Below are 21,465 nucleotides of genomic sequence, written 5' to 3'. Positions count from 1 at the left end.
TAATATATTTCTTGAACTAATTCCAAATTAATAATTTAAACTGGAAAGAAAAAGATTAATATCAGGCCTATAACTTACTTTGAGCAGGATATGTCCAGTCTGTCTTACATTACTTATATAAATAAACCTGGAATTTATGTATTTATGGGCCATGATGGACTGGAGAATTTGGGAAATCATATATGGAGTTCCTTATCTGTGTAATTAACTGAGTACAAAATGGAAGCATTATAAAATGGAAATGCGGCTTCCTTCTATGATCAATGTTTCCATGACTATTGTTCAAAATGTGCTGCTAATGCAAAACCAAGGTGCAAATGTAGAGGGGAAAAGTATATTATTTAGAGACTACATCTGATAGTTTGGGGCTCTTCCAGAATGGAATGTCTCATCAATGCCTAGTGTTGACCTATATCCTTAAGTCAGTTTGGTACTGGGTAAAATCGGTGACTCAGCTGAGTCTGCTTTGACAATTCAACCCTGGGTTAACACAAACGTTTTAACAATGTATTTTATCAGAAATTATAACATTACCTGTGAGTGAGCCATCGACATCAATCAGTACCACTTCATGTTCCCATCGAAAGCCAGCCTTGTTTGGTGTGTGAAAATACTGGATGTCAACAAACTTGGCACTCCAACCTCCACATCTCTCATTACAAACTCCAGTGATGGATGTCACTCCCAAAGCTACACAGTTGGGACGGTCAAAGTTCATGAAGTGTACGGAAGACACAGTCAAGCCTTCACTAAATGGGAGAACCAGGCCTCTCATTGTACAAAATGCAGACCCCATTCCCAACTCATCAAGATGACCGACTATTTTGGCATTTTTAATCACCGCTCCATTGGTTTCACCCCATCCTCCAATATAAGCGGCCAGGATCCTCTTGGTCTCAATTCCAGCCTCATAATTATTTACCATCATGAAGTTATGGAACTGAAGGGCACCTCCATTGACCCATTCAGCTCCTTTTTGACAATTCCAAGTAGTAAGGGAATTAAATATTGCAGGCACTGGCACTGTAGAAGTACAAGATCCTGTTTGCATGGGGAAATATTCTTCAAATATCCATATTCCAAACCAACCTTGAGAATGAACAGTGTTGTTAAAGAATTCGCCAAGAGGAATTCTTTTTTGGCAGATGTTTCGGTCATAGGATGGCCCATCAGGGTGGTCATTCATTCGGTACCAGAAGCCAAAGTGAGTGCCCCCAGCAGCTGCATTGTGCCGAATGGTGTTGTTTGGGTTGGTTACCCAAAATGCAGCTGGGGTCACATCATCATTCAGGAGACTAGTACTTTGCTGTACAAATACTGCCAAGTTATACTGTAGGATATTGCCATGTTCAATACCATCTTCTATAAAAAATGCTCCTCCTTTGATATCATATATGATATTCCTCTCAACCAGAAGGTGATGAGTGTTATGGATAGTAACAGCTCTGTTATATGTCTGGTGAATTGCACAGCCTCTGACATAAGATTTAAACTGTAAATCTCCCAGCAGGTGCCAATGTATTGGATATCTCCCCAACCGAAAAGCCTGGCCAGCATGGAACACCTGTCAAGCCCAGAAATCATGACTATTTAGTGGTCTACATAAACACAGAGTTTACCTAGCTCATACTTGCTTGTTTAAAAACACTTTCCAACTTTATGTTAATTATTATTAATACATTAATATCTCCCATGTTATTCCATGTTTGCCATTAGAAAATATTTGGCCCCCAACCCACCTTGTTTTCTTCATTATATAACAGCTCATACTGGATACCGATACATTAATGAATGAACAAAAGCCGTCTTTAACTGTTCTGCTTTTCACCTCAGGCTATTATAAAACTTTTATGTTTAGCAAAATAAGACTCCTTTTTAAAAGACTTCTTTTCTAATTCCTACTTCTTGAATGTTGACCACGTGCCTGATATTATACGACATGTCTTGTGTGCAGGAGCACTGTCTTTATCACAATCCTATGAAGTAGCCACCTATCATTAACTTCATTTTACAGTCAAAGGAATTGAAATTTAGAAAGGCTCAGTACCTTGTTCATGGCCTCCTCTGCTTGATTATAACTAGCATCTGGCAAACAGTATGGACTTAGTACACATTTGTTGTATGGATAACCTCGGGCAAACATTGTGATTTAATAACAATGCCTCTTACCTCTACGTATTCTATTCTTCCAGTTACCATGTTAGCACCAGGTACAGGAGCATGAAACATAATGCAGCCTCCAAATTGATCGCTTCCTATTTCTTCTCCAAACTTTCCTTGGAGACATGTCTGTGTAGCAAATTCACCTTAAAAAAAGAAAAGGAAAAGAAAAAGCTTGTCAAAATCCTAAAATTCTATAAAGACTTTTTTTCTCACCCTGGCCCATTTGCTCAGTGGTTAGACCATCAGCCCCTGCACCGAAGAGGGCAGGCAGGGCACATATCTCAGTTTGCAGGCTCGATTCCCAGCCCGGTTTCTCTCACATCTCTCACATCGCTCTCTCTCTCTCTTCCTCTCTCTCTCTCTTTCTCTCTCTCTCTCTCCCCTGTCTTCCTTCCCTCCTTCCACTCTGTAAAAAAAAAAATCAATGGAAAGAAATATCCTCAGGTGAGAATTAAAAATAAATAAAAAAATAAAATACTTGTTCCTCATAACTAATTATTTCTTTTTATTCACATATAATTTTAATCTCATTTTGGAACATAATTATTTGCATTCACATCATATCCTCCTCTAGATAGTAAGAAAGGTAAGTACCTTATACCTTGTCTCATTTACCTTTGCATTCCTTAAAATATGTACTGTAAAGACAGGAAAAAGACCTTCCCCCCCCCCCCCTTTGCTAAGGCCTTCCACAATTTATGAGAAGCACCCGGTAATTAAACCCTTAGATTGTTAGCTCCTCTGATCAAAGAGCCCCTCTATTCAAACTCAAAACAAGATAAGCTACTCTCAAGGCTACATTTTTGCATTCCCTCTCCTCCCTGCTGTTTTTAGAACTCAGGGATAATTCACAGCAAGGAGTCTCTAGGTAGTAGAAAGTTCCCTTTCCTCCTCCCCTTCACACAAGCCTCTTTTGAACTCTTCATAACTTTTTCTCTAAGCATATTTTACGGACTTGGAAAAAATACTGATAAGACACCACCCTTAGACTGTCTCCTGGAAAGCAAACAAACTATAATTTTTCAAGGCAACTCCCTGGTATCTGCTCAACTTCAGCTCCAAATACTCCTCCCTTCCTTGTCACCTAGCTACATCAGCCATTACTCTTTTTTTTTTTAATAAAAAAAATTTACTGCCAAAACCGGTTTGGCTCAGTGGATAGAGCGTCGGCCTGTGGACTGAAAGGTCCCAGGTTCGATTCCGGTCAAGGGCATGTACCTTGGTTGCGGGCACATCCCCGGTAGGGGGTGTGCAGGAGGCAGCTGGTCAATGTTTCTCTCTCATCGATGTTTCTAGCTTTCTATCCCTCTCCCTTCCTCTCTGTAAAAAATCAATAAAATATATTTTTTTAAAAATTTACTGTTATCCATGGGTTATGCATATATGCATACAAGTTCTTTGGTTGATCTCTTTCCACCTACCTCCTTCCCCTGCATTCTGAGATTCAACAGTCTATTCCAAGCTTCTATGTCTCTGGATTTATTTTGTTCATTAATTTATTTTGTTCATTACATTCCATATATGAGTGAGATCATGTGATACTTGTCTTTCTCTGACTGGCTTATTTCACTTAGCACAATACTCTCCAGGTCCCTCCATGCTGTGTCAAAGGGTAAGAGATTCTTCTTTTTTTTACTGCTGCATAGTATTCCATGGTGTAAATGTACCACAGCTTTTTCTTATCTACTCATCTACTGATGGGCACTTGAACTGTTTTACTCTTTAAAAATGGAAGTCACTTTTTGTTCCCTGCCCTGTATACTTGGCCCTTTACCTTCATGGAAAGTAAAATGAACTTCCTCTGTGCATCTCTTCTTTTAGTTGTGAATTTTTTCACAGCCTGCATCACTGGCCAAACCCTAACACTTACAATCGTATTTTTCAAAGATACTAAATAAATATTTGAATGGTTGAATGAATACTGATAAAGGTATTTTGTCTTATTTCTGAAGCTTCCTCCCCAAATTTGGGGATTAACATCATTAATACAAGCTTATAGTTGTATAGCACTAGATATGCATTATCTCTCTTAATTCTTATTACTGTAATAACCAGAACAGGAAGTATTCTTATTTTAAACACTTTGAAACTAGGTTTAATGGACATTTGAGACTTGATGCAGATGAACTGATACTGAGGGGGGAAAAAGTAGAATGGAATAAGCATTGCCAAGAGAGTCACTTAATACAGTCAGGAGGCTGTTAAGGAAGTGGGGTATGTGGCCTGTGCACATCTTGTGCTTCAGTTCTCAGAGCTGCTATTAACTTGCTAACCCTGTTGCCAAACTCAGCTCGAGGCTGAGCCATAAACATCCTGGAACAACTGCTGCGTGGACACATGTGGACTTGACCTTCTCCTTGTACTTTTTCTCTCCCAACCCCTTCCGCTTGCATATTGGAACCAACCAATCCGTTAACCTAGCTAGCAATCCTTCATTTGCCTGAAAGAATTACATTGCGTGGTTTTTGTCTTTCTAAATCCTGCCTTTCTTTGTGCTCAGAACGCAGTTTGGGTCGCTATCTGAAATTGTCTCCCCCATGGCAATCCTTTTGCTCCAGTAAATGTTTTGGGTTTTTTTTTTTTTCTCTTTATTGCAGCCTGAACTTTTTCTTGGTTGACAATTATAATTAGAATGTACGTCATTTGACATCGAATCCAGTGGGTTTTTGCCTTTATTTATACTTCCCATTGAAGAAAAGGCTTTATCTAAGCTGTATCTGTTACTACTCAACTGCTTATAGGATTGCGATGGTATTAGTGATTACATAACATATTTAGACTTGTAAAATACATTGTACTATATTTGAGACTTGATGCAGATGAACTGATACTGAGGGGGGGAAAAAAAGTAGAATGAAATAAGCATTGCCAAGAGAGTCACTTAATATAGTCAGAAGACTATTACCAAATGCTGTGGTAAACATTACGTAAGAGAACCATGAGCATCATATCCAGTTCTCTTTGTATACTAGTGACGAAAGTGCGAAGTTAAGCATTTCAGAATTAGTCTGACTAATGGCACCTGAGTAGAGGAGACACCTGTCACTTTAGGACCAAAGTAATTAGCTGATCCAGCCATCTTGTGTGCTGTCTCAGAGATTCCGGAAGTCTAGGCTGAGATGGAGTTTTCATCAGCCTAGAACCTGGAATAATTGCCATAAGCAGAGGCCCCCTGTTGACCCATATTGGACATATGCAGTATCAGTGAGAAATAACCCTTTTTCATTTTAAATCATGGGCTAGAGCATAACTTAGTCCAGAAGTTATCTCCTGGGAATGTTTTTGCAATTTCTGAAAACATTTTAAATGGTCACACTTAAAATTTACTAAAGTTACCTGTGTCAAATCCATCAGGACATGCTGGAATTTCGTGATGCCACTCCACATTATCAGATCCTCTTATTAAAATATTTCTTGTAAGAATTCCAACTTCTGCCCTTGCTTCAAACAGAGTTCCATCAGGAAGGGGGACAGTGATTCCTAAGTGTGTGTAATTCAGCGGGTGAGTCAGTGTTATGTTTATGCCATCAGCAGACACAAACGCGATGGTCCTTTCTTCATTCTCTCTTTGACTGTGTCTATTAAAAATTTTAACAAAAATTTTTCAAAATTAATATAAATCAACATAACATTGTTTTGGTGTGTTTTATGCTATTTAGAACACTTTATCTGTGAATCGAAAAAAAATTTTGTCATTCAATATTCTGAAGAGAAATTTGAAGATGGTATTTCATTTTCTTAGGGCAACTAAATAAACTTACAGTAATACAATTTTACTGAAGCCCAGAGAAGCAAAATAATATGGCCACAAGCCTAACAAATGGTATTGGTGGAAGTAAGTGTCAACAGACTGACTTTGAAGTAGTATTCTTAACTAGTTGCTTTATAAACTCTCAAATAGGATTAACCAATGAAATGGCAAACTAAAAATGCCATCTTAAATTTTAATTCTAAATTGAGTCACGACCTTAGCGTAATTTAGCTGATTCTTATCAGAAATTACTATTTGTTCCCTGATATCCAATTTTCCCATTACCCACAATTTGAACAATGAAGCAAAAATAAAGCTCCTCTTGGCTCCCTCCCCAGTCAGTATTCTGGTATAATGTAGTTAGCAATATTAGTTTTCTTCCTTTTATGCCTTATTGGCTAAAATATATAATTAAACAGAAATTGAGTGTCGCCGAAACCGGTTTGGCTCAATGGATAGAGCGTCGGTCTGCGGACTGAAAGGTCCCAGGTTCGATTCTGGTCAAGGGCATATACATTGGCTGCGGGCACATCCCTGGTAGGGGGTGTGCAGGAGGCAGCTGATCGATGATTCTCTCTCATCGATGTTTCTAGCTCTCTATCCCTCTCCCTTCCTCTCTGTAAAAAATCAATAAAATATATTTTTTTAAAAAAAGAAATTGAGTGTCATAAACAGTTTCAGTTTTAAAATGTGAGATACCTAAAAGGTCATGTTAGTCATCACTCATTCTAAAATGATTTCTTTCCTTTTATTCAATCATTCCTAAAAAGTTTGGTCCATGGGACCCACTGCTGAGACTACAATTAACAAAGAGTTCACTGACTGCTTTCAACTCTAGTCTTTAGTGACCACAAACAATCATTTACATGTTTTCATGCATTAATGTATTTGGCTAAAGCTCTAAGTCAGAAGTTTTCAAATGACTTATAGAGCAGAATGCTTTTCTCAAACAAAATCTTACATGGGAGCCTAACCGTAAAAATCAACCAAAATATTTTATTAGTACAGCAGGTCCTCAAGTAACATCATTTCACTCAATGTCACTTTGCAATAATATTGATAAGGTGTCGTAGGAACTTAACTCTTGGTTATATCAATTAGCCTATGGTGAACTTCGGTTTCCTTGTACATTGTTTCGCTTAATGCCACATAACCTAACGCCTACATTCAGTGAGGACTCACTGTATATATTTATCTTATAGGTTCAAGTTAATAATTTTTCTTTTTGTAAATTCAGTCAATCAATGAAAACAACACCGATGATCAACACAATGTTGACATTTGGCAAATACATTTTTGACTGTTCATGTTTCTTTATTAGAGGTTTCAAGTTTAAATGAAATAGTTGTAGACCTTCGGAATCATCCCTCTTTTACATAGTTTAAAAAAAAAATCTCTGTTTACAAATCTAAATTATCAGGACCTGAGATCATACCTGTGTCCTGTGCTTGCAACCACAATCTTATCTCCGGGTTTCCATGTTACTGCTTCTTGTAAAACCAAAGTCCTATCCCCTGCGTGTGCAGTATGAGCCAAACGGGTCCAGACCACGGGGACAGGAAGACCTGGAGCCAACATACAACCCAAGTATTTTTAAAGATGTGTTTTCTCGGTTATTGAGAGCTTTATGCATTTTAATCTTTTCCTGGATTGAATCGATTTGAGGAAGGTGTTGTTGTTTTTTTTAACCTTAGCATTTCATACCTTTCTCACAAAAGAAATGCCAGTATGTAGAATTCTTGCTTTATACAAATAACAATCAGGTTTATTACATGTTTGGGTTCATAATTTAAGAAACATCCTTCTGCACCAATCTATTCCATTTAGAAGCATCTCCTTTATATGAATGCAATCTAAATGTGGTATGATACTATTGATTAACCAGGCAGAGGCCTGTTATCTTTGTCACTGTTGACAGAAATTGCTTAAATTGATACTCTAGGGACAAATGAAATGTATGAATTTCTGAAAATTCCATTAGTGTATATATATAACACAATGCAGGGCATTTATGATCATAGTGGGGTATCATGTGCATATATCCTAAATGTATAAAAGAGACAGATTATTCCAATATAAAATACTTCAATACAGAAAGAATGCACCATGCTTCCTTCAAATAGGTTAACCTAATACCTCAAACATGATCACAATCATTGTTATTTGTTCATCATTTTCCAGAATACAGTGATGCAAAAGTACAATTTTAAATTCATAGTTATATTCCAAGAAGAGGCCATAAACAATCAGAATGAACTGCGGTGAGTGCTAAATTAGGCAAAATGTGTTAAGGGAGCAAGTGGAAAGGATCTAGAAAAGGCCCCAAAGGGCTTCTCAAGAGTGGCCTTGGTTGTCGGTCTTGATCCTATGCCGGGCTGGCCTGGCCCTGGACAAGCAAAGGAAAAGATAAAAAGAAGCGAAAAGGGAATGTGTAAAGACAGGAGAAGCTTGGCAAGTTTTCATTGAGAGAAAGTTATCAGGACCATTATCTTGCGTTCGTAGCTAGTCTCCTCAACCAATTCTGCGAGCCCTTCAGGCCCTTACCATGCAGATCCAGGACTCCCTCGCGCACCGCCAGCGTCTTGGCCCCATACACGGGGAGCTCAGGAGACCGCAGGTGCCCATGCAAGGTGATGACCGCCTTGTGCTGAAAGGGGGATGCTTCCGTCCCAATCTGCAAGGGATTTCACAGCATCATATCCACAATTCTAATCGGTCCAAAGTAATGTTTTCCTTTTCTCCCTTTTCTTCCAAGAATTGCTTATTCCGTTGTCAGTATCTTTCTTTCAAAAGGTAAACTTTATAATTTCTAGTCGGCCAAATGCACTCTGCCAGACCTCTGGAAAGTAAACTGACTGACTTGAGTCATATCTCAGAGCTAATAGTTTTATCGGCTCTATTTTAAATTCTGCTCTATTGTAATATGCTATTATCTTCTCATTAAAAGCACAAGAACACTCTGGGAAACTTTTCTCCCAGAAAAAGGATTTTATATAAATAACAGAGACCTATACGAAGATAAACATGAGAGTTTGGTATAACTGTCTATTTTACACACCGTGCTTTTTAAAAGAAAGGGAGAGAGGTTACCAATGAACAGATCTCAGGTTCTCTCATATACCTGAAGAATGCCTCCATCTGTAATTAGAATATTTTCTGCCTGGAGTTCAATGTCAGCTTCATCAAATATTAGAGTTCCACCTAGGAGTCATACAATTTTGAAATATTTATTCAATTACATATTAACTTTTAACTTCTTATTCTTATTTGCTCTCATCTACATGTCACTTCACTTCCACTCTTTGGCAACATAAAATATAAAACTTCAGACAAGACCCAGGAAGTGGTAGAAAATCAAATCCCAGGGCAGATTTTTATCTTGACCATTGGTTATTTTAAATGCTATTAAATAGTCAGCCACATGAATTCTAGTTCTACAAACATAGGGCCACAAAATATCAATTAAGAATTAAAATAATTAAAATGAAAGAAAAAGTATTTTTATAGAAACTATTACAATGCCAAATTAATTGAACTTTTATCCACTAATTTTCACTAGTAACATGTATATCCTGAATAGCACTATTAAAGATAGTACCACAATACATTTTTTATAGAACTATTATAAATTTGTGGACAGAAAACTTGTCCAAGGGTTCAATAGCTAATAACTTCAAACAACTAAAGCACTACTACTATCCCAGAAGTTAAAACTTAAACAAAATAACAAAGGTCTTTGTTATTAATCCTCACCCAACGTCATTACCCCATTGATTTTTAGAGAGAGTGGAAGGGGGTGAGAGAGACAGAGAGAGAGAGACATCGATGTGAGAGAGACATATCAATTGGTTGCCTTCTGCATACCCTGATCAGGGCAGGGGATCGTGCCTGCAACCAAGGTACGTGCTCTTGATGGAAATTGAACCCAGGACCCTTCAGTCTGCAGGCCGACGCTCTATCCACTGAGCCAAATGGGCTAAGGCTACTAAGGTTTTTGAGCAGCTAAAACCACATGGCAAAATTTATACACTAAAGCCCAGAGCATTTTACTCTTGCTGATCATTGCTTCTTTTACATGCAATTGTAACAGTTCTGGCTATTTAGTTTTCTGTAGCTAAAACAGAATACCAAGAAGCAGAGAGAACTCCAGGTAACAAAGCAGGTTCAAAGGTGTAGGTAAGAATCACAATCTGGCACCCAAGGGGTCAGGGGGGTCATTAAATATAAATGCTTAAAGCCACAGAACCTATTGCCTACATATAAATTTCTATGGTTTTCAAACCTCTGGGACCCATGAAACCAGTGTTTTTCTAAGTGGGAAATACCTCTGACTGTTGTGCTCCACTGCAAGGGTATAGGCATGCACATGTGTGCACACGCACACACACATACACACACAGTTACTGAACAAAATTTTCTTAAAATAACATTTAGCTTTGAAAGATGCTTACTCATATGAGCGCAATATATTCTGATATTTTCTATTGTATTTCATCAAAACATTCTGGTTGCGATACACTAAATAGTTCCATATCACAAGTGGACTGTGATACTCAATTTAAAGGACTCGGTACTACACGCCACATAAAAACATGATACAACTATGGATGTTTGTAATGATGAGTTTTGGTTCAATGAAGTACAGAAGTATTCCAATTTTCAGAAATTTACCCTGAATAAGCAACATTTTCAGAATAGGGGTGTTCTGATCCAGCAAAACTGTCTGTCCTTTCGTAATGACGACCAGCGACCCTTCCTCTGGAGGAGGCGCTCCTCCCCACGAGCAGTTGGAGGACCACGCATCGACATACAGGAAGTCAGCCTTCTCCTGCAACAGAACACGAGAGGCTCGTAAATGCGGAGGTTTTATCAGAATTCTTCATACAACTTCTGAAAAAAGAAGAAACTGAAAATGATAAACATAGGGGCATAGAAAGGGAGTGGACTGACAATTCTCAGGGGAGAAAGGGGTGTGGGGGGTGCGGGAAGAGACTGGACAAAAATTGTACACCTATGGATGAGGACAGTGGCGTGGGGGGGTGGTAAGGGCAGAGGGTGGGGTGGGAACCGGGTGGAGGGGAGCTATGGGGGGAAAAAAGAGGAACAATTGTAATAATCTGAACAATAAAGATTTATTAAAAAAAAGAAAAAAGAAAACGATAAACATTTTCATCAATAATAAGTATAACCTGCTTTAAGTATCTTATAGTTGCCAATTGGTTTATTTCACAGTAATAATAACGTAAAAAAATCATTACTAATTACCCCACAATTAAATTAAATAATAAAAAATCGGAAATATTAAAATTTTAGTAATAAGCAAAAAACCAAAACCAAAACACATAACCATATGACTGCCACAGCTCAGTTCTTTTCTGGAGACATTAACAAAGTAAAAAGCTCAGTGCCCATCACAGCACCTCCCAGATGCTAGTTTTTCTATCGCTGTGGTTACAACACCCAGCAGCGTTCTTACCCGTCTGGCCATCCCAATGCCTCCCACGGTGACGTGCACGGGAGCCCACCCTGAAGGAGTGTGGGCATTTGTCATGCAGATGACACATGTCTTGTTGGAATACTCAACATCACATTTGGTTTCAGCTATGGTGACAAGAACATCCTGCGTATTTTCACTGTAAAGAAAAAAGGGGGGGGGGGGCATAAAATATTGGTGTTTTTTCTCAAATTTCTAGGTCACATACACATTATTGTGAAACTAATGATCTCACCGTATGATCCATCAAAGTACAGATCGATACATTTTTCAGTAGTAAGACTTCAATATATATATATATATTTTTTTTCAGAAGAAAGGAAACACACACACAAAAAAAAGGTGAGGAAATAGAACTGTACAACCTAGAAGGCATTCTAGTGCTGGAGAAAAACTGCCTGGGTTCAAGTTATTGAGAGATTCTATGTTGGTCTCTAAGCAGGCGCCTTGTTATGGATGTTCAGGGATCATTTTGTCTATGAGACATTTTCACCACATTCACACACTTCAGAACTTCATTTTTATGTAAAATTGCTTTCTGTGATTTGAAGGAGCTGGCATTTTGAAGTCAGCCTTATTCACTTAAATGATGAAGCAGTACATACATTTGTGCTAAATAATGAATATTTTTTAGGGAAAGAGAATCTGGCCCATTACAATGACAAGGTCCTGATGCATGAAGCGATGTTTCATTGAAGCTGATCATGGTTGGACATGAGGTATTGGGGAAAGTACAAGAAGGTGATTTATACTTGTGACATTACTAGGATTTGGGGCAAGTTATTTAACCTTTGTAATCTTAGTCTCTTAACCACATGGGATAAAATATCTAACAAGGCAGGAAGTTGCAATGGGGTAGAAGGTGCCTGGCACAGATGAAGTACTCAGTAAATGTTAGCTTTTATTTATTTAATTTTTTATTTTTATTTTATTTTAAAAATATATTTTATTGATCTTTTACAGAGAGGAAGGGAGAGGGAGAGAGAGTTAGAAACATTGATGAGAGAGAAACATCAATCAGCTGCCTCATGCCCGCAACCAAGGCACATGCCCCCGACCGGAATCGAACCCGGGACCCCCGAGTCCGCAGGCCGACGCTCCATCCACTGAGCCAAACCGGCCAGGGTAGTAAATGTTAGCTTTTAGTACCATGCTTGTGCCTCAAGCATGACTCTTGAGCAGATGGGTACACATTACTTGACTGTATTTAAGCACTGTCCTGGCATAGGAGGAAGCAGGCAGGGTGGCTTGAGTCTGGAAACAGGCATTGATGTTTGTGCAGTGAAGACAGTACCTGAAGCCTGATCCCATGACTGTAAGCCTGGTGCCCCCTGCTGTACTGCCTCTCTCGGGAGCTATTTTGGTGACGAGTGGAGTCAGTGACATGGTGTACGTGAAAGGAGTTGTGGACTGTGACACATCCTTCCCGTTGACCACACTCACTTCACAGGCTTGCTCAGGTGCCCTGCCTATGAGAAGAGAACGGAATTGAATACAATTCTGCCTTCAGGCCCTATTCATTTATCTAAACCCCAAACATTTTCTTTTTATTACTTTTTTAATTTAAATTGTATTTTTCAATTACAGTTCACATTCAATGTTATTTTGTATTCATTTCGGGTGTACAGCATCGTGGTTAGGCAATCACATACTTTAGAAAGTGTCCCCTGATATTTCCAGTGCTCACCCAGCACCAAACATAGTTAGTGCAATGTTATTGACTATATTCCCTGTGCTGCACGTTGCATCTCTGTGACTATTCTGCAGCTACCAATTTGTACTTATTAATCCCTTCACCTGTTTCACCCACCTTGTGCCCCACCTCCCCTCTGGTGACCATCAGTCTGTTTTCTGTATCTATGAGTCTGCTTTAATTTTGTTTGTTCATTTATTTTGTTCTTTAGATTCCACATATAAATGAAATCATATGGTATTTGTCTTTTACTGTCTGGCTTATCTCACTTTGCATAATACATTCCAGGTCCATCCATGCTGTTACAAATGTTAAGATTTCAGTCTTTTTTTATGGCCAAGTACTATTCCATTGTATATAGGCACCACTGTGGGTTTTTTTTTATCCACTTGTCTATTGATAGGCACATCGGTTGCAATAGCACATTGGTTATTGTAAACAACACTACAATGAAACATAGGAGTGCACGTATTCTTTCAAATTAATGTCTTGGGTTTCTTCAGATATTTACCTAGAAGTATAATCGCTGGGACATAAGGCATTCCATTTCTAATTTCTGAGGAAACGTCCTACTGTTTTCCAGAGTGGCTGTACCATTCTGCATTCCTACCAACAGCGCACAAGGGTTCCCATTTTCCCCACATCCTTGACAACACCTGTTGTTTGTGGATTTATTGATGATAGCCATTCTGAATCAAACATTTTCAATAGCATCTTCCCTTTCACAGGCTATATCTGAACTAATATATATCTCCAGCAATTGCCAAAAACATCACAAGGTTCACACACATTAGCAAAGGGAAAAGCCGTCAGACCCTCCCTCAGAGCCGCTCATTGGGGACAACTCTTCAAACCTGCCTGTTTCGTTTTCCAGTCCTAGCGGAGCCAACGTGGCAATGTAGAGCAGGCAGGAAGAACTGCTAAGGGCAGGCACTCTGACAACAGCAAGGAGAGACAGCTGAAGGCAAAGTAAGAGAGAGAAAAACCACAGAAACCCAATCCAAAAACGTAAAAAGAAGAGCTGGTGTTAAGACAAGCATTCTGAAAACCTTGATAAATCCCAACAGCGTTGCATCAAAAAACATTCAGGATACAAACTGTGATGTTGAAATGATAACTAAGCCCAGTCACCAAAATGTTACATTTTCTTCAATATTCTTTGTTTAAGAATTCAGAGAAAGATACCAAGGTGGTTAGAAAAGCTTCATCAAGTTTTGTTAATGTTTAAAAAATGTAAGCACATAAAATATATATTTTATTCTAGAATATTTCCTTTGGTTCCTCTTAAATTTTGTTAGATAATTTAAAATTGTTGTGTATGTAAAATATCGGGTATTTAAACTTTACAATAACCCATTGAATCGGGGTTAATAATACCTCCATTCAGTGGATGAAGAAACGGAAGCAGAGAGGAGTGGAGTTACTTAGCTGAGGTGACACAGACGGCACACGGAGATGTAGGGGCTCCTCAGAGCCCAGCTCTTAACTGCTAACCAAAGTTTTAAGAAAGAGTCATAGTAGCAAATTACAGAACATGTTTCCGGTATCATTCTGTCCACTTTACATACATTAACCTATTAAACCTCACAATCCTATAAAGTAAGGATTATTTGGTCTTACTTTACAGACGAAGAAACTGAGTCACCGTGAGGCTGAACAACTTGCCCAAAGACACAGCTTGGGTTTGCCTCTTGGCAATGCCGTACAAGAGTCCACTCTCATAACCATTACACTATCTCGTCTTCAAGGGAAATCTAGTACTCCAGTGGGAACTAAACATGTCTTCTCCATTTGGCAAGCTTAATAAACCAAGAGCCATCAGTTTAGGCCAGGCGTCCTCAAACTACGGCCCGCAGGGCCACATGCGGGTGTTTTTGCCGTTTTGTTTTTTTACTTCAAAATAAGGTATGTGCAGTGTGCATAGGAATTGGTTCATAGTTTTTTTTAAAACTATAGTCCGGCCCTCCAACGGTCTGAGGGACAGTGAACCTGGCCCCCTGTTTAAAAAGTTTGAGGACCCCTGGTTTAGGCGATCAACTGAAATACTGCAACTTATGATAAACAATTCAATTAACACAAATGATGTGAATCTTCAAACACATAAATGTCAAGAAAATTCTGAAGAAATTGCTTAAAATCAGCACAGTTACAAAGGTGATTCAATTGCCCCATAGGCACAAAAACTTGGAAAAAAGAAATCCAGTCTCTGATTTTTATAAAATTAGCCATTTCTCAAAGACTGCCATTCTTTTTTCTGACAACTTACCATTATTGAGTGGAATTTTACATAATAATGTTGTGTGATTAGATTTAAGCCTATCAACTGCACATTCTGAGCCACACACTAATATTTCGGAATTTTGTGGATTAAACCCGATGCCTGTCACAGTCATGGTCTGACCACCACCGAAGCTCCCTAGTGAAGACAAAAAAGGGAAAAACAAAGCTGATGAAAACCTCTTCTATGTATATACTTAACCTTATTTTAACATCTGAAATAGAACTGATATTAAAGATTTTCATAAGTGAAATTATATTTATAATATAGTATATTAATGCAATAGAGTCTCTTTCTATTGTAATGTTTTAAATCTTCTCTGAGTAAATGTCACATCTGGTCATTTATTTAAACTACTAAAAATAAAAATCTTTTTAAAAGAGATGTCACAAAGAATTTCAGAGCAATAAACACATGCATGTAAAATTACTCTTTTAATTAAGAATACGTTGCTTATATTTTCATAAGTTTTTTGAACAACTAAAATAATTTTTAAATAGAATATTGATGTAAATAATTACAGGCCAGTGATATCTAAATATGATTTTAAAAGAAATTTCCACACGTTACCTGGCCATTTTAATTAGGGTTATCTTTTAAATAAGTTATATAGCACTAAGAGAAATATAGGCATTAAACTGATATTTTGAAATGATTGATGCCTTTGCATGCTTATTTATTTTATGCACAAACAAAAATATTTTAATGTGTTAAAAGAACTACAAATTTTTAAAGAGTGTTTTTCCCCCCTAAATAAGGCATTTATTGAAATAATATAAAATACTAGAGGCCTGGTACATGAATTCGTGCACCAGTGGGGTCCCTTGGCCTGGCCTGCAGGATCTGGCCAAAACTGGCTCTCCAACATCTCCTGAGGGGACCTGGATTGCAAGAGGGCGCAGGCCAGGCTGAGGGACCCCACTGGTACATGATCTGGGCTGGGGAGAGAGGCTGGAGGTTGGCCAGCCGGGGAGGGACCACAAGAGGGCTCCAGGGCATGTCTGGCCCATCCCACTCAGTCCCAAACAGCTGGACCCCAGCAGCAAGCTAACCTGCCGGTCAGAGTGTCTGCCCCCTGGTGGTCAGTGCATGATATAGTGAGCAGTTGAGCAGCCTTAGCATATCATTATCATATTACACTTTGATTGGTTGAATGGCCAACCAGTCGACCAGACACTTAGCATATTAGGCTTTTATTATATAGAATTTGTAGGTTCCTGCAGACTCATGACTACCTTGGGTTGGCTGAATATTGTGAATGGTAAGTGGGTACTCAAATACAAGTGTGGACACAGCAGAGCCTTTTGTCTCATGATGCATCGTAACAGGAAACGTGCCACCAGCATGATCTCCAACGATGCATTGCAATACACTGTCATTGACCATGGTTACATTACACTGAATATTATTTATCATCACCGAAATGTCCAAGATATCAATACCAAGATTAGATCCAGTGATCTGAATTTTGGTTCCTGGTGGACCTTGAAAAAGAAAAGCAAACAATATAAATAAATCTAAATTCTAATACATGTCTATTTAAAATATATCTATTTACTTTCATAAAGAAAATAATATCCAGTATTTAAAAATTAATATAAATATTAACAAAACATTTGTGTCATATACATTTGTGGGATATTAGCTATAAGCTATGACAACATTCATTACTTTCCAGACCCTACTGTCCATTCAACTGAGTTGTAAGTTACGAATTCAGGCTAGTGGAGAAGAAAGGACAAGAGAAGCTAGATCTAGAGTTAGGAAGTATGAAGGTCTAAGCAGGGGGTGGTGGGGAGTGGTATATTTTGTTTTTATTTTTTATACTTTCCAGCTATTAGAAATTCTTTGAGGATGGATTATTTTTCTTAATTCAAATATTTCCCATAGATATAACTTGAAAAACAAATTATGATTGATAAATAATTAGGTGTAAGGTAGTAAATACAGAAATGATAAATTAATTTAAAGACTTGTAGATGAAGGCTGATGCCTTGAATAAATGTACACAGAACAAAGTGCCTCAATCCCTCTGTTCCCTTCCCCCCTCCTTTCGACAAAAATGCATTGAAGACATTAAACACATGGAGTTTTTCATAGGTCATCCAAATGACCTACATACCTAAGTATTAAGTGAGTAGATATTAAGTAACATAACTTGTTACAATGCAGAATTAATAATTTAATTAAAATAGTAATAGTAAAAATAACCATATAATTGACCATAGTAAAGATTACTGAAATATATACTGTCATTTTAAAGACCACTAATAATAATAGCCCTAGCTGGTTTGGCTCCGTGGATAGAGCATTGGCCTGCGGACTGAAGGGTTCCAGGTTCGATTCCAGTCAAGGGCACATACCTCGATTGTGGGCTTGATCCCCAGTAGGGGGAGTGCAGGAGACAGCCAATCAATTATTCTCTTTCATCATTGATGTTTCTATCTCTCTCTTCATCTCCCTTCCTCTCTTAAATCAGTAATATATATATCCACTAATTTTAATGAGATCTTAAAAATACTTTATAAACTAAACAATGTTTTCAGGGTCTTAAGTTTTTAATTTTGTCTGGCATTTTCACCTTTCAAATGGAAGTGTTGTTCTAAGTGTGACCTATTGCCTTGTCTTTTCAGTAAATAAAACAGCTCAATTGTACTTTCTATAAGTCTTATGTCTTCAAATACATTGTTTTGAAAGAGACATTCAAAGAGAGAGAGATGAAACATAAATGGTTCATGAAAATAAGGCACATATGCAATGACTACAAATATATGGGGAAAGAGTGTCACTGCTTACCCAAACTTGGCACTTTATGCTGGTAATATAAACTAAAAAACACTTTGTAACGGATAACATTTAATGAGTTCTTTATTAAAGGGACCATTCTAAGTTCTATCATATCAATGGCATGCAGTTTCATCAGTGGAAAGTAGAAGAACCAAGATTTGAACCTAGGCAACAAGTCCACATTCTCACCCATGATACTACAGCTGCCTCTACAGAATTTATTACATAGATGATAAGCATTCCAACAGTTTGAAGATGATCAGAAATAGCATAACATAAAGACAAAGGATCAAGAAGACATCTCAATCTATATTAGATTTAAAAAAATGAATCATGCTAAATTAAGAAAATCTATATTTTATATTAGTTTTCTAACTGATGATCTAATTACCTCTTTGAAAGGATTCTGTTGTGTTAATAAGTTAATAATCAATTTTAGTTTCATAGTAACAAGGTATTCCAAAAAATACTCTATGTTATTTTGATCAACTTCTTGTGAATTGAACAGGTGTTTCCTATACCGTATCAATCAACTTTTGTGACATAAATTAATTACCAATTTTAGTCCATAGCTATCTATCTATTTCTCCTTAATTTTGAAATTTAGCTCAAGTTAATGATGATTTTGTTTCAAAATAGAAGTTGGAATTTGACTAACACTTTTATCCCAAGAATGTGCAAAAAATAATCACAAAATAGAGATTATACAGAACTCAAATTCCATGTATTAACTGGCATAAACTGGATTGTCTAAAAATATATCTTAAAAATCCTTTATAAACATTATTCCAAATCTATGCTAATAAGTATTAGCAATAATATATCTAGACAATAAAAAGGTAGGCATTGGAATACCTGTGCTTGGAACAATCTCTCTGAGGAGTGGAGTATCCTCCCAGGCATACGTAAATGACAGCGGTGGATAAGCGACTGCATTAACAAAGATTTTCACGTTGACCCGTCCAGCTGCTCCTGCTGGGGTGCGGCAGTGGACTTCACTGGAGTTGACAGAAATAATCTGACAAGCTTCATCCCCAATAGTGACAGTGGTGTTGCCTGGATAGAAGCCGTTTCCTGTGATCACCAAAGTAGTTCCACCACCAATGCTTCCAGAAGCCGGGGTGACAGATGCCACTGCGGGGCTGCTAACACTCAGGTTTCCCAGGGCCAGGCCCTTACTTCCCACCACAACTCTAACAGGATGAAGTCCAGCCGGGAGAGGAGTCACAAGAACAGTGATGTTATTTTCAGTGACATCTATAGCTCTGAACGGTTGGTTTCCAATGAAAACAGCAATGTCCTCTAAGATAGTGCCAAAACCTTCTCCTTCAATAAGGGCGTTGACAGATCCCGTGATAGAATTTGGGGAGATGCTTGTGATAAAAGCAGCGATGCCTTCTAAGTATGAAAAGCTGCAGTTCCCCTGACACTGGGCAGGCACTCCGTGGATTAGAAGCTGGACTGTCACCAGCTGGTGGGGAGCAGGAGATGTTTCACATTCAATGGTTGTATAATTCACTGATAGAACTTCACAGGGAAAACGGCCCATACGGACCTCTACAGCCGCAGAAGAAACTGAGAATCCGGAGCCTTTTATGGTCACTTTGGTCATTCCTGTAGTTGATCCTGCATTTGGCAACACCATATCGATGTTTGGCAAAAGTACAAATCGCCTATCGAATTCATTGGGCAGGGTGTTGATAGCAATGCCCAGGTTGTAGACAGTTAGAGTGACAATTTCCCTGATGCCAACATCCATTGAATTTTGAGGGTCAATATGACATACAATGGAATTGGCACTACTTTCTTCTACAACACAGGGGTAGCTACCAATTGTAACCTGAAAATAAAATGAATATGAAAATAGGTCAATACATTTCTCTAATACAAAGTTAAATTTTGAGTTATCAGCAACTGCATTTTTAAAAATTACTGAAGTGTACATTTTTATGCATAAAGTTGATTTGGGGGACTGATTAAGGCATATCTTGGATTAATCTTAAAACTAAATTATGATTTCCATAAATGGCCACAGCTACATTTTCATAATGGTCAAAAAGGTGAATACAATTCAAATGTCTATGAACTCATGAAAGGATAAATAAAATGTGTATGCCAGACAATAGGATATTATTCAGCCATAAAAAGGAAATGAAGTTCTAACACGTGGCACAACATGGATGAACCTTGAAAACGATATGCTTAGTGAATAAAGCTGGTCACAAATGACATATTGGATGATTCTATTTATAAGAAATGACCAGAATAGGAAATCCAGAGAAACAGAAATTAGATTAGTGGTTGTTTAGGGGAGGGAGGTATCGAGGAGTTTGGAGTAATGTCTAAGGCAGGGGTAGGGAACGTCCCATATAAGGCCCACAAAATCATTTGGTCTGGCCCTGCCAAGGCATGAGGGGTGAGTTAGTTAAATGTTTGACCAAATACATCACCCTAATTTTTAAGTTGATAATTTTGTATGGCCCATAAATAATGTTATAAATATCCAAATGGCCCTTGGCAGAAGAAAGGTTCCCCACCCCTGGTAAAGGTTGTGGGGTTCCTTTGTGGGTAACAAAATGTTCTAAAGTTGACTAGGGTGATAGATGCGTAACTGTGACTATACTAAAAGCTATTGAAATGTGCACTTTAAATGGGTCAATTGTACGGTAACATGTAATTTAGAAGTTAAATTATGAGGTTATGGACAAAATATCTTCCTTTTATTGAGTATATAAAAGTAAAACGGAGAGCTTTATATAATCTTACCTTATTGGCACATGTCAGATTACTGAAGCCCTGTCCAGTAATCGTTATCAGTTCATTTACTGTTCCAGTAGATGGACTAATGTTGCTGATAGATGGTGAAAAGCAACTTGAAAGCTCAAAGAGCAATCTATCTGAATTTTTAACCCCGGTATTGTTCAGGCCACACAGGGGTTCTGTTGCTAGGCAGCCTGTCTCAGAGCTTCCCACGTGCAAATTCACAGGTTCTCCTTTAGACAAAAGAACTGCCTGTAAGTCATGGATAATATTCTAAAGTAAGAGCTGTTTTAAAATTTCATTACTCTTTATTTTGACCATGGTGGTTTATATTCTAGTAAACCCCCTTTTTTAAAAAAAAGACAAGAGGGGTCCCAGGCAGTACAAAGTTCAAAGAAAGACCTGGACAAAAACAATACAGTAAAGAGTGAATATAAAACTAACTTATTCTTCAATTTGTCTAAGGCCAGATCCCATAGGGAAAATAAAAATAATAACATCACTTCACAGTTTAATGTATTTTCGGGCACGTACCGAAT

The 21,465-nt window shown here is 37.9% G+C and overlaps 1 protein-coding gene across 1 annotated transcript in view; it reads right to left on the bottom strand.

Annotated features, from left to right (window-relative positions):
* PKHD1L1 (PKHD1 like 1) overlaps positions 1–21,465 on the bottom strand; it is a 136,202-nt gene that overhangs the window by 49,058 nt on the left and 65,679 nt on the right. The window contains exons 37-49 of the mRNA XM_054708359.1: positions 20,933–21,159; positions 19,022–20,006; positions 16,615–16,863; positions 15,368–15,517; positions 12,703–12,877; positions 11,391–11,547; positions 10,586–10,742; positions 9,036–9,115; positions 8,459–8,588; positions 7,350–7,479; positions 5,500–5,741; positions 2,170–2,306; positions 535–1,564 (exon numbers count right to left, since the gene is read on the bottom strand). Coding sequence (XP_054564334.1) covers positions 535–1,564; positions 2,170–2,306; positions 5,500–5,741; positions 7,350–7,479; positions 8,459–8,588; positions 9,036–9,115; positions 10,586–10,742; positions 11,391–11,547; positions 12,703–12,877; positions 15,368–15,517; positions 16,615–16,863; positions 19,022–20,006; positions 20,933–21,159 — 3,849 coding nt within the window. The remainder of the gene's footprint in view (positions 1–534; positions 1,565–2,169; positions 2,307–5,499; positions 5,742–7,349; positions 7,480–8,458; positions 8,589–9,035; positions 9,116–10,585; positions 10,743–11,390; positions 11,548–12,702; positions 12,878–15,367; positions 15,518–16,614; positions 16,864–19,021; positions 20,007–20,932; positions 21,160–21,465) is intronic.

This window comes from Eptesicus fuscus, chromosome 19 (assembly GCF_027574615.1).
Source record: "Eptesicus fuscus isolate TK198812 chromosome 19, DD_ASM_mEF_20220401, whole genome shotgun sequence".
Lineage (NCBI taxonomy): Eukaryota > Metazoa > Chordata > Mammalia > Chiroptera > Vespertilionidae > Eptesicus > Eptesicus fuscus.
This window is presented reverse-complemented; position numbering and strand designations above follow the sequence as displayed.